At 37.9% G+C, this 13,901-nt stretch overlaps 1 protein-coding gene across 4 annotated transcripts in view; it reads right to left on the minus strand.

The window, feature by feature from the left end:
- Positions 1-443: 443 nt before the first annotated feature.
- The window catches only part of LOC107568147 (protocadherin-7-like), a 144,905-nt gene continuing 131,447 nt past the window's right edge, over positions 444-13,901 (minus strand). For 2 of the 4 annotated variants that reach the window (XM_016254007.1, XM_016254006.1), the window contains exon 3: positions 444-3,757. In XM_016254007.1, the coding sequence (XP_016109493.1) occupies positions 3,333-3,757 (425 nt within the window). In that variant the 3' untranslated portion in view covers positions 444-3,332. Of the gene's footprint in view, positions 3,758-4,893; positions 4,913-13,901 lie in introns of all 4 variants that reach the window. The other 2 variants (XM_016254008.1, XM_016254010.1) reach the window with 2 other exon arrangements.

Consider the following 13,901-nt stretch of genomic DNA (forward strand, 5'->3'; position numbering starts at 1 on the left):
TAAAATCAATCCTCAATTCTACATCAACATCCAAGTCAAAGGACAAATAGAGTATGATTAAAATTACAATTTCTTTTTTTTCATAACCTGTGATGTGTCCTATGACCTAAGTGCTACAACCTAAGTCTTATATCTTCTAAGTTGAAAGCTCAAGGAACACACACCTCAGAGTACAAATGACGATAAAACGAAAGTGCTTTCAGCATGTTGATAACAATGTCAGATGTCTTTTAAGAATAAAGGTACAGACGTTTTCCAGGCATGTACAGTAGATGTAGGTGTCGATCTCCTCGGTTTCTTTTTTTTTTAGTAACTGCCATATACTCCTACTATATCTAATCAGCTGATGATATATATATATATATATATATATATATATATATATATATATATATATATATATATATATACTTTTTATCTATCTGGATATATATATATATATATACTCTATAGTCATCTGAGGTGTGTGTCCCATTCACAAACCTTTGGAGCTTTGTGACTCTTCTGCCTTCTCATATCACCAAAACGGCAGAATGTCTCAAAGTGTGCTTGCTTCATTCCTAAAGGACACTGCTTTTTCTCTTTTTTTTTGCTGTGCCGCCATCACAGCATCATATCTTTACTGATCCTTTCCGAACTGTCGCTTTCATGACTAAAGTTATCCTTGCAGTTTAGACGTGTGACCATGCTAACTTTGAAATGGATGGATATACCAGGGTATCACCTATGACATGTACAGTTGGTACTCATCAATATACTTGACAAAGTTCGACTGAGCTTACTTAAAGAAGCCACAAGATAAAAGCTTTTGTTAATTGAAAGTCTATCATAGTAAAATTGCCAGAACTGTAGTTTTAGCATCAATTACTCTTCCTCCACTTTTAGAAAGCATCTCAGTACAATTGGTTTCATACTGGTGAAAACCAACGAGTCATACCAATAAAGGTATAAAAAGGCACGGTTGCATATTTTGCATTCACTCTATAGTTTTGTTTAGATTTTTTTTTTGTCTTTTCTTTTTTGCAGAAGCACTACATATACAAAGTGGCACTGGGAAGGAAAGGGGGAGATATGACTGATGAGATCTGAAGAGGGCATCATTATGAGCGTATATTAAAAAAAAAACAAATAGAACGGAGAGTTGTGAGATACGGGAGACTCCTTTGAATGGTTTTGGAATCAAGTTTCACAACTCATTTTCTACATAATGATAGGTAATTTTCTGTGAACCAATGGATAAAAGTACATTTGCTATAAAACAAAAGTATAAATAAGCAACGGATGATATGATGCTAAATAAATCGGTGAATCACGCATGTGTATGATTCTTTTTCATCCTTGTCAAATCAATATACATAGTCATACTACAATGTCTGGTGTCTGTTCATAACAAATGCAAGCAGTGGACTTCCATGTTCACAGGGTATGATATTTGTACACTTTTTTTTTTTTTTCTTCTTCATAGTAAGTGTAGATTCCCTTTAAACGTGCAATTAAAAGTACATATCTATGTATACAGTTTGTAAGCATCAGAGCACTTCTTTTAAACACGAGTAGTACATACAGACTACAGATCTGGAAGCTGCAAAAAAAGGCAGTCCGTTCAAACTCAAGGAACCATTAACATACAAAACAAAACAGAAAAATCAATTGCATCTGAATAATTTGCCTCCTTTTTTAAAAGCACGGATGCCTCCTAGGTATACTCCTCCTCTTGCAAATGGTTTGGGATAGGCCCATGATGCATGTATAAGTGCGCACGTGGTTTCCCCACATTGCACTGGAACATATGTGAAGGTAATTAAAGCAACATGTGACCTAAAAAGGATCTTTCCTGTCCCAGTTCTTTGAGACATCATGTCATGTTGTTCCCGATACTTTGGTTATACAGCGGCATCATGTGTCACATTGCAATCGCTCCTATCGTGCCTGTAGTAGTCGAACTTTGAATGTGATTGTACAAGTAGTCGGTTCACTCTGACTGCTACACGAGGGACACGAGTTCTCATCCTTGATTACTCTTCTGAAGTGTGTGAGATTGAGAGTGAATCTGTTGAATGAGTTTATTGCTCTATTTAACATTCATACTAGGAATGTTACACAGGGCCAGCCCAAGCTCTTCAGCAGGGCAATATTATTAAACTAATTCACCCCAGCAGCATATCCAAATAATGTTCCTGTGGCTTTATGGGATAATTATAATGTGTATTTACAGTGTGCGGATCAATTGTGTGTGTTTGCAAGTGTGTGTGCCAGGAGGCCATCTTGAGACCACAAAAACTTCAGCATAGTTTCACACATCTAGAGAGGGATGAACCACAATTATACAAACCCATGGCATTCAGGCAAATAACTGACAAGCTCTGCAATGTAAAGAAACTCCCTCTACTTCCAGAGGTGCATGTGAGCGGGATGAAAACGGGTCGCTCATGATTTCAATGCGTGTGTCCAGAGTATGTTTACAGATTATATATACTGTATATATGTACAATACTTCACCCACACGACAAAAAAACGTGCATTAGTGGATCTGTGTATGCTTGTGTTCCTTCACGTGTACATAAAGTTGATAGGCACACAGGTAAACTTGCTTCTCGCACTGTAAGTTCGTTTGCACGTATGCCGTTCACTTGCGCCATTTGAGTATCTACAGACCCTTGTAAAAGGCTAAAGTCAATGACGACGTACAAAGTGTGAAGGTAGGTCATCACCAATCATCGTACAATGATTTTCGTCCATCATTAGCCTGTCTTTTTTTTTTTTTCTTCTTTGTTAATGGGATTGGTTGTCCGGACAGTCCAGTACTTCGACTGATTGCATATGGACATAATACATCCACATAAAAACACTCCCCCCACCCCCAAAAACAAAAACGGATTAAAAGCAGAACTAGTCTCATAGGTTCACGATTAGTTATAAAAACAAAGACAAAAAGGTATAGTCCAGGTCCATCTCAAGGGGCACACACTCTTAAGGGGCTAGATGATGCATGCATGTTTAGAAAGAGGTCTACAGAAACCAGGCAGCACTTTGGGGAAGTCTACGGAGCCCGATACGCTAGCAGCAAAGTAGCACTGATCCACCAACCTTCCGTTCTCTCCACCTCGGCCAATTCCCCCTCCTCCATCTCATCCATCTCACACACATTTACAACATGTAATTCCACAGTTTTTACTCAGACAGCTATTTAAGTTTGAAAGTAGCACCGCACTAGTTGCGCGAGCAGTTCGAGGAAAATCCATGTTGCTTTTGTTTTAGGGTTTGGTTTGCTAACAGCATCTCTGACCATGCTGAGTCACTGTCATCATCCCTTCGCAGTTGCTGTGTGTCGATTACAGGTAAACTTCCCGCCTGGTGAGAGTTCCGCATTGCGTCGGCTTGTATTCACCCGTGGGCGCTAACGGAATCTCCTCAGTGGGGCGGGATGTTTCCTCGCGGGCGGAAAATCCAGCTGAACTAAAGGCGTCGTAGGATGAGGAGGAGGAGGCCATCTTCTTGTTAAGGAGATTACGGTTACGGTCGCCCAGCAGGTGCGAGGGGTCCCCGTTGGCAACAGCTAGTGTCTCCTGGCTGCCGGGCTGTTCGGCAACGCTGCCCCCGGGGGAGGTCATGAAGGTGGAGAGTTTGGGAGGGGTGGCCTTGGGCCTACGTTCAGGCGAGGTGCGCACAGGCATCCAGCAGGCATCCGAGTGGCCATATTCGTCACACTCCCGCGTGCATTTACCCGTCATAGCTACGTCAGGCAGGGGCCGAGAGTCTGGGGGAAACAGAGAGAAGGAGACAGCGGTGGAACATTAATGGCGTTGTTTGGCTATAAACAACTGGAGAAAATGAAGAAAACACTGAAATATTGACACCAAAAAATTATAATAATAATAATCGTGGTATGTGTCTCATGAAATTGCTTTAGAATTGTAAGTGTTCAACAAATGTTTTTGATCAGCTTTGTGCATTCTTTTTTTTTTTTTAATCACTGTAACTTCATGGTCAACACATACCACAGCACACAAAAATGGAAAGGTACATACACAAACAACAACACTTAAAGCTAAAACACAAATTAAACAAATGAAGAAATAATGTGAGCTCTAAAAAGAAGACCATGCTTTGAAAACGTGGGGCAATTCTACTGTTCAATGACTTCTGACTTCTAAACTAATGGCCTGAATCCATCTCTAATGGCTGTGGGTGTAGTTGATGTGCTTTTATGCGAGCGTCGTGTATGCGTCATGTTTTTTTATGTTTCAACTAACAGGCTGACTCTACAAAAGCTATCAAATTTTAGCAAAGTTGTACGGGAAAGAAGACAATGTGTCTTTTTTCTAGTTGAATCCCCTCCTTGGCCTGAGGGAAAACCTACAGTGTACTTATGGAGCGACGTATTGGTGGATTTGCTGCGAAGTGGCATACTATTGGGTTACATCTTTAACACATGTATGTAAGTTAAAAGGATTATACAAGGATTTTCTAAAGGCTCTAACTGTCACGCATCTGAATGATTGCTTATTTTCCCAGGCTGGGAGAAGAGATTTTATATTCAAAGCCACGAGTATCCTTAACATCTCATATCTCTTCTATGTCTTCTGAATGAATAGAATTCTGTTTACACTTTTAAACACTTGACAAGCAAACAGATAACCATCAGATGCGCCAAAAGTCTATGCACAAACGAGGTTGAATATGAAGTTCACTAAGCTGAAGTGCACACACACACACTAAATTCTGAAATCCCTAACCTTTGATGCCAAAGCACAAAGCTGTAGTGTTAGAGATGGTCGGTTAATGACCAAATGTGAGGTATGGCACAAGCAAGAGAGGGTGAGTGCAAATCTAAAAAACGAAAGCATGCTGCCTTTTGTTGAAGAGCAAAAATTTGGGTTAACCATGGCTTACTTTTAATGTTCTTTTTCTCCTGCAAAGAAAGAATAGGGTAGAATCACTGTTCGGTTCCTTCACAGTGCAATGCTATGTAAGATTAATCAATTTAGTGAATGGTGTCAGACAAAAAAAAACATAATGTGTTGCCGTTATCTGAGAATCAATTGATTACATGGCATGTTTGCAAAAAATATCTTCTATGGTGGACCATACAAAGATATTCATCGACAGATTGAGAAAAATAAACTCATACACATCTATAAAATAAACACATCTATACAAGAGCAACAAATGTGTCACTCCACAACTTTCTTTATTGCTAAGCCTTTAAATTTCAGGAAATCAATGCTGCAAAACAGAACGAGTGCTATGAATGGCGTTCTTCAGTCACCCATCACAACAGGCTGGCATTTAAACCCACTCAGACTGTCTCTCAAGACTGTTCAGGATACTAGTTGCCACAAACCGATTTAGTATTCTTGTCCAATTACGACCATTCGCTGATCTCAAGCGAACCCCAAAACATGTCCTCCTGACCTCAAGGACAGACTATAATGCCTGAAGAGTTGGCGGTCTCTGCGGTATGGTTGCATTGTGGGCAAGTTAGGGTTAGTTGGGTCCGACTGAGACACCAGACCACAGAAAGAGTTCAGTGCCGCTTCCTGTGCGCTTTTATGAGACCGTAAGGCTGGATTGCTGCCCATGTTCTAGGGAGAGGTGTGGATGTACGTTCACCCCACAAAGCTCTGTCATGCACCAATGAACGCTCAGTCAAGCGACGGTACCGCAATAGCACTAATAACAAAGATGAGTGTGTAGGCTCCGATCTGCAGGACGTCGATATGCCAGTGCAATGTTAATGCTTCAGACAGGGATTACAAAATGGCTGGATAAATCTTATATGACAGTTAATGTGTTCAAAGAGGCATTAAGAACTGTAACAGGTTATTCACATACACGACTGTCAGGAAAACGTCAGTGTGTGATCAGACGCTCATCTCTTTTAAACACTGTGTTAAGTCTCTCTAATGAATTGGCAGGGGAAAAGAAAAGCTGATGTGTTTTCAAAACTTTCTTTCATTCAGGGAACACAAAAAGAGAATTTCTGAATAATGTGATGGTTGCTCTTTTCCAGAAAGAAAGAAAGAAATAAAGAAATAAAGAAAAAGAAAGAAACAAAAAGTTATAAACAGTAGTTCAGTCAGACTTGTGAAAGAGTAATTTAGACTTTTGTGAACCAGATAAAATTATGTATTGGCTCAAAATAATCATAAAGCCTATTGATTCTTCTCTCATTAACATGCCAAGGAGAGCAAGACCAGACTTATAGACTTACATTTGGTCTGCATCTCACACAAATCTATTGCTAGACTTCAGAAATGGCCTCACCCACTTTTAATACAGTATATTGAAAGGCACGTCTGGAATAGTCTTGAAAAAGTAATCTTTTGTGCTCCACAAAAGGAAATGTCATACATGTTTAAAACAACATGAGTAATTCATTTTGGGGTGTAATTTTCCTGAATGGAGACTGAAGGTTTCAACCTTCAAAACAAATGCAACAACACAACAGAAGTATAATAAACATTATGACAAAAGTCATTAAGACTTCTGTGAAATGGATCAGTTGATTCATTAAAGAGTTCGCTCAAATGAACAATCAGATGTTGTTGTTTTTCTCTCATTGACATGGCAAGGAGAACTAGACCAGTTTTTTAGTGAATGAAAAGCTATCCAGCGCTTCACTTTTATTAAACAGAAAGGATTAGCCAGAATATTCTTTAAAAATTCAACTTGTGTTGTTCCCTGAAAGAAAAGTGGGGAAAAAGTAATATTGGTTTGGAATGATGACATAATGTTCATTTTCTTCTGGAGTATAACTGTCCACCAAACTAAAGTGATTCAACATCTAGCATTTTCCATCAGCCTAGTATTCTGTGCACATAGAGCTGCAAGTCCAGCCAATTTTGATTGTTAGTGTTCAGTTGATGAACATTTCATGCCAATCAGTCTTTCAGACCACGTCTCTACAGCTTCACAACTCTAAGGCCTGGCTCTCATACCACTCAGGCCCCTCAAGGCCGTACATTGGCTTTTCATCTATCGCTTACTGTGCCGTCTTCAGCTATTGTTTCCTCCAGTGAAAAACAACAAAAGAAGCAGCACGCGTGAGAGCGGTACTTCATTAGTGCTCCTTGCACACCACTGCCATACAGCCTGTTACTGGAGGCTACACTTCTGTTTTACTATTCCGTCACTAACTCTATAACTCTACATTACATTATACACATACATTTCACAAAAATGGTCAATGAAAGTCAACAATGAAAAATCAGTTATGGTTTAGTCTGAGCATGGAAGATACTTTGGAAAGTCTTGAATGTCAGAGATGGATTTTTATACATTAGATAATTTTGTCTGTTATCCATTCTGCTTGTGTGCTGAAGCATTCAAGTGAAACTTATAAGTGCTGTCATATTAAGTATAGTTTCCTGTTCAATGTTCTTTTTCTTTCCTATAAGTTTGTTCTCTTCCAGCTTAAGTGATCTTTTTTTCGGTCTAGTCTTAACTGGATTTTGTCTTTTCCTAGATTGTGCACCTATTTTTGGTTCTCTTCTAAGAACAGTTTTATCCAATAATCTCATTGCAAATGGAACGGAACATTGCCTGATTTTAGGCTGCAGTTACTGTAATATAACAGCATGTAATTGTGATTTGCACAATCTCTGTCTCTCTTCCAGCTCATTATAGAGGTAAGATGGAGACCGTTTACGATGTCACTCAAAGACACACTCTGAAGCAGCAATAATTCAGAGCATTTGGGTGGGGGCAGACACAGGTCAAACATGCATTGAGATGAATTCAATCATTGCTAGAATGGCTTTGCCTCCACATTGTTTCATTTAAATGAACATCTTACAGGAGTGAATAAGTCAGACTGAAATCCACTGATCCATTTACATGCATCTCTCCCTCTCTTCTCTCTTTTTTAAATATTTGTATATTTCTCTAAATATTGTATATTCCTCTCTTTATAGATAGATAGATAGATAGATAGATAGATAGATAGATAGATAGATAGGTGAACTGGAAATGAATGAAAAATAAATATTCTAAAATGTATTTGAAATACATTTATTTCATGCTAAGTATACTACAAATACAGTTACACATTTATGTACTTAATAAAAATATGCTACAATTGTACTTTTGGTGTACTGAAATGGTATACTTAAAGTCTGCTATACAGAGGAACAACTCATTTTGTACTTAATTCACTTTAATTGTGTGAAAGTAATGCTGAAGTCCAACTAAAGATATACTGAAGTACATTTGATTGAGCTAAAGTGGAACTATTGCAAGTATACTTCAGGTACACTTTACATATCTTGCATTTAAAGACCGATATTATTCAAAGATCATACAATCCTCATCAATAGTGACATTAAAACACATTGTAGGCTAAATCTTAAGAAATGTGCATTGTGTACAAGTAGTACTCCAAAAAAAAAGTTCAATTATAATTTTTATATCAGCAAGTCTTGAGCGATATGTCAGTAAATATGTTAATAGATTTGAACTATACTTAGTATGAAATAGGTATATTTAAAATGTATTACTTTTTTTATTAGGGTAGCAATAGCGAAACTAAATGTCTATGGGCCTGCAAAGCCTACTTTCATATTCTGCCTAAAACCCCCATGGCTTTAATTGTGACCCCAAGCCACTTTTAAAACTCGGTTTTGAGCCTGAAAAGCGAGGCTTTGGAGACGGCAAACAAAGGGGGCCATACTCGGGCCTCTAGCCCAAGGCAGAGCGAATGTCGCCGGGCTGCAGAGAAGCCGGAAACGCATGCGGCTCTGTGGCATGCTAACTGTCACTTCGTATAGTGGGCTTTTCTGCCAACGGGGGCTCGGAGTATAATGCCTGCCATTTTCCACCGCCAGTCCTTTTGAATAACTCAAAAGAAACATCCACTCTTCTCCGACGGAGGGTTTGAAAACGAGAGATCAGGGGAACGGCGGGAGGGGGGAATGGAAGATATGGCTCTCAGAGCTATTCTGTGAGTTAATTACGTGTGGACAAAAGTGGATTCCCTGGCGCAGTTGGAGCTCTGCTGTTGTGAGGCTGGTGGCAGGGTTCTAGAAAGCTGTAAGTGGGCCAGAGGCTCAGCTAATTGACAGGGATATGAGGATTTTGTAATCTATGTGTTTGGGTGTGTGTGTATTTTGTCCCGCTGTTTAAGGCTTAATGCCTAGCTTTTCTAGCACGCGTGAACGTGCTTGCGCGTGAAAGCATTAGTCATCCTTCTATATTTTAAGCGCTCTGCGTGTGCATGTGTTTTCATCTTCTGCAAGTTAAGCCTCGTCCCTCAGAGGCCCGCTGAACTACAGGCTGCTCTTTTGCTCTCTGTTTTCCGGATGGGAGGCCCTGCCAAAACATAACTGCCAGCCAGAATTGCTGACCCTTCTGTCCAGTCGCCCTGTGTGTGTCTGTGAGAGAGAGACAGTCTAAAATCTCAGCGGAATCCACAATATTATCCGATAGATATACAGCATTTACAGAATAGCATTTGCCACATGTGTTCACGCACACAATAACATGTACCTCGACAAACCACAAGAAGAAGTGTCAATGTCAAGTAATGCTGCTGTTCACACTGGGAGAGAAATACAGCATGAAATGACAAAATCACTGCCAACAAGAACATATTTAAAGGGATAGTTCACCCCCAAAAATCATTTTTTTGTCACCATTTACTTGCCCTCATGTGAAATCTACCAACCCCAAATGCTAGTCTACTAACTGAACATATTTAACTTTGGTTTTGTTAAACCAATACAATTCAACTACAAGGAACAACCTTTTTAATATCAATAACACTGCCATCTCACATTTACCCACTTTTTTTGTCAACTTTTAAAATCTTACGGCTCCTCAGCTTCCGTAGCCTTATGGGATAGCAAAGTGTCCACTTGTTTCACACATCACAATCTCAGCAGATGCTGTACATCATATTGGTATTGCTCACCTACTGTATCATGACATCCTGCTGACATATTGCTTTTTGGATACAGTGTAGTAGTGAAATACACATATTGAGACACAATCTCTCCATTTCTTTGCAACAATAGGAATGTGTTGGCCCTCTGTGAATGTCCCTGTCTGTTTCTCCTGCATCTAAAACCAGCCTCTAATCAGCATCACACTCTTTCTCTTAGTGAGACTAAAACCCCTCTTTAACACACTATCTTGTCTTTGTCCACAGATGCTTCACGAGTTTTATATTATCATTAGGAGACATCTGCAAAAGAGATGGTTGTTCTTTTCACCAGACATCACTGAAAAGGCTGGAATATTGAGAGAAAAGAAAAACGAGGGAGAATGTTCTTTTCTTTCCAGTTAGTGCTGTCCATTTGATTCAATAATGCTGGACTGTCCTTGTAGACTCATTAGGCTGCTGATCTAATGTTCTCTCTGTCACTTGCTCTATTTCTTTGCACATTGTGGACACCTAGACTCAAGCCCCCCCCCCCAATGTTGGCATTGATAGTTCCATGAAGAACCTTTATCATCCATGGAAGCTTTTCATTGCATAAAAGCAGTGTTGGGAAGGTTACTTTGGAAATGTAATAGATTACAAGTTGCCCTATTTAAAATGTAACAAGTAGTGTATATTTTCAATTACTTTAAAGTAATGCAACTGATTGCATTTGATTACTTTTTGATTACTTTTCTAACGAATGTTTCCAACTGTTAATAATTTTGAAACATTTAAAGCAGGGCAGGCAGAGTTAACTTACAGTAGCACTCAACACTGATTACTATCAGACTTTCAAAATTCTTCATCACTTGAATTACGATTATTATCATTTAATTTTAAAGCTTATCCAACACAAAGTCAGACTTTAGCACCTGTTTTTACTTTGAGATCGTTCTGAGGTTAAATACAGACCTCAAATCTTAACAAGAAAGAATAGCTATAATACTGGTTTTGAAATCAAATCTTTGCATAGCTATGGTGGGAAAAACTTGCATCTAACAATGCCTTTGAAAAAAACCCACACTTAATCTTAACAATAAAGCATTTACATAAACAGGTAACTTACATAAATAGGAAATAAAACAGGTATCGAATAAGCATGGGTCTTAAACTTCTGAAACATTGGTGTGTCATTTTAGAGCAGCCAATGCAATTTATGAAAGAAGTCAATTAAATATCTGTGTGTGTGTGTGTGTGTGTGTGTGTTTGTTTGTGAAATTCAAATGTAACCCCCTTTGTAATCGTTAACATTTTCAGAAGTAACTGTAATTTAATTACACATTTTTTCTCAGTAACTGTAACTAATTTCAGTTACATTTATTTTGTAATTAAAATACATAATTCTGTTACAGTTACTCCCCAACACTGCATAAACGGAACTTTAGAGTGAAAAAAGTTATTTAAATTATTAATATGTTCTTCACAATTAAGGAAAACTAGGCTATTTATTTAAAAAAGTTATGGTTATTAAAAATTAGTGGGTCATCTTCATATTTAATGTGATGAACTAGAGTTAAAGTTCAGATACTTTTTTGAGGCCATGTGACCTATAGTAGCAGCGTACTTGCTGATGGGCAAACAGAATAATTTAGCTTTCAAAATTAACTTTTTAGCGCTTTCCCTTGGAAATTCCCAACAAACTGACAGCATAACGCCCTCTAATAGCATTAGGCGAGGTAACGCAGCAGTCGGCTCACGAGTGCTTTAGCTGAGCTAACATGATGGGCGAGAATGAGTCGGTACAGCTTCAGGAGGACTGAGGCCGCTGTTGACCTGGTTTGCTTCAGTAACCTCAGCGTTGCACTGCATATGCTTTCAGCAGTGCTGCATCAGTGAGCCAGGACAACAGAGTGTACAGTAACACAACAGCAGGAGAAGAACCATGTCAGACATGGTGCAATGAGGTGCGGTGGAGTGATGTGTGTATTTATTTTCCTCTCTTGCACTCCTGTCTCTTTCTCTATCACTACATCAAACTCGGCCCACACCCTACAGGTCACCTCCAAATTATTATCTTACATTCACATATGAAAGAAAATGAGATCCCTTTAATATCTCAAATGTTTATCCAAGACAGTATTGAGATTAAACACAGTTTATGAGATTAAACAACACAGTTTATGAACCTTGATTCCCAGATTTTTCTCTTAGTAAGCCTAATAAGCTCACATGTCTTGTAAACGTAAATGTTTCTTCTAGTTTCAGAAGAGACCAAAACTTTACATTGTGTTCATTTTTGTCAAGATACCAAAATCTTAAATAATAAGTCAATATTTCAATATAATCTCAAATATTTCTTATTCAAATTATTCTAAAATAATCAAAGTATCAGAGCTACTGTATAGTAATTAAAAGTTCTACACTCTTACAGTTTTGCATGTCATCTGTTTTTGTAACAACAATTATTATTATTATTATCAACAATATAATAGAATGATTTAAATAAATAAATAAATAAATTTCCAATCTCACAATGTAACACAATGTGTATACATCTCATTCTTTATACATTATTTTTGAATTAATCTCATAATTGTGATTTTATTTCCAATAATTGATACTTTAACTCCAAATTGTGAATTTATATCTCACAAAGTAACTTTATTTCTAATTAACTTTTTTTGCACTTATTTATTTATTTATTTTAATTATTTATTTATTGTAATTTTATTTTATTATTATTGAGCAGACATAACAACTACTAGTACTACTATGTATGATTAAAAAAATAAATAAAATAAAATAAAAAGTAATTACATTGTAAATGCCGGGCTTCGTTTGGTTATGTGTGTGTTATAATTGGTGGAAATGTTAATAACAATATGTAAAGTAAAATAAATAAATAAATAATAATAATAATAATAATAATAATAATAATAATAATAATAACCACATAAAAATACCCACAATGCACCCAATTTCAGCAAAGTCCCTACAAATTTTCACTAGTGTTGAACAGGTATAGGTGTCCCTTTATGGTGCTTAAAAGCACTTGGGGAAATAATTAGTCTACCGTTAGAGCTCTCCAGCTATGATTAATTGAGCAGAGATTAACTAGCATAATTTCATTCTGCCGACTATCTCACTGCCAATTACCTAATGCAACTCCCTCTCTCGGCATCTCCCGCTCACTCCCTCTCTCATCAGAAGGCATCACGAGTCTCGGAAATGTGGCGCTGACCCTCATTTTCCTGACTTCTCATCTATCTGTCATAAAAAAAGTGAAGAGTGTGCTCATGCATACGCAATCACAGCACTGACATGTCTAGCTCTCTAAATTGGGAAACCAGAAGACATTTTCACAGTCCAAAAAAACTACAATTATGCATTGTGCATCTGAAAAGACCAGTGAGGCTGCAATGTTCACAAATGTGAAACTAAAGTAAACACCCCCCCCCCCCCCCCCCCCCACACACACATAAGTCAAAAACATTTCAACGGTCAAACGCATTGCAAGCGCTGACACATATATTACACAATTTCCATGACAAAAAGTATGAGTGATAGGGTGAGAAGCATTCAGGAGGTGGACAGACAGGAAATTTTGAAAAATTGTAACATATATATTAGAAAATGGCAGGGCTTGAGCTAGGATTGACTCTGTGCCAAAAGAGAGACAGATATATAGAAAGTAAGAGACAGACGGGGATTAAAATCTCACATGCGTGTGTGTTTGTGGCAGTGTGTAAGTGTGTGTGTGATTTTTTTATTTTTTTTTCCCTCACTGTTGGTCTTTAGACTTCGTCTCATTGGCTCAGAACTGGGTGCCTTATCGCACGTTCCCAGACTCACATGCACAATAGCCTATTTTACACCATTAAATGCGTATTTGTCAAAATACAATTTCAATTAAATCCCACAAACCTACTGGTTTGTGCTTTGCTCCACTTACCACTGAGGGAATGGAACAGAGGATGGAATAAATCTCTCTCTTTCTCTCTCTCATATATATATATATATATATATATATATATATATA

The sequence above is a fragment of the Sinocyclocheilus grahami genome, unplaced genomic scaffold (assembly GCF_001515645.1).
Source record: "Sinocyclocheilus grahami isolate Dianchi unplaced genomic scaffold, SAMN03320097.WGS_v1.1 scaffold1221.1, whole genome shotgun sequence".
NCBI lineage: Eukaryota > Metazoa > Chordata > Actinopteri > Cypriniformes > Cyprinidae > Sinocyclocheilus > Sinocyclocheilus grahami.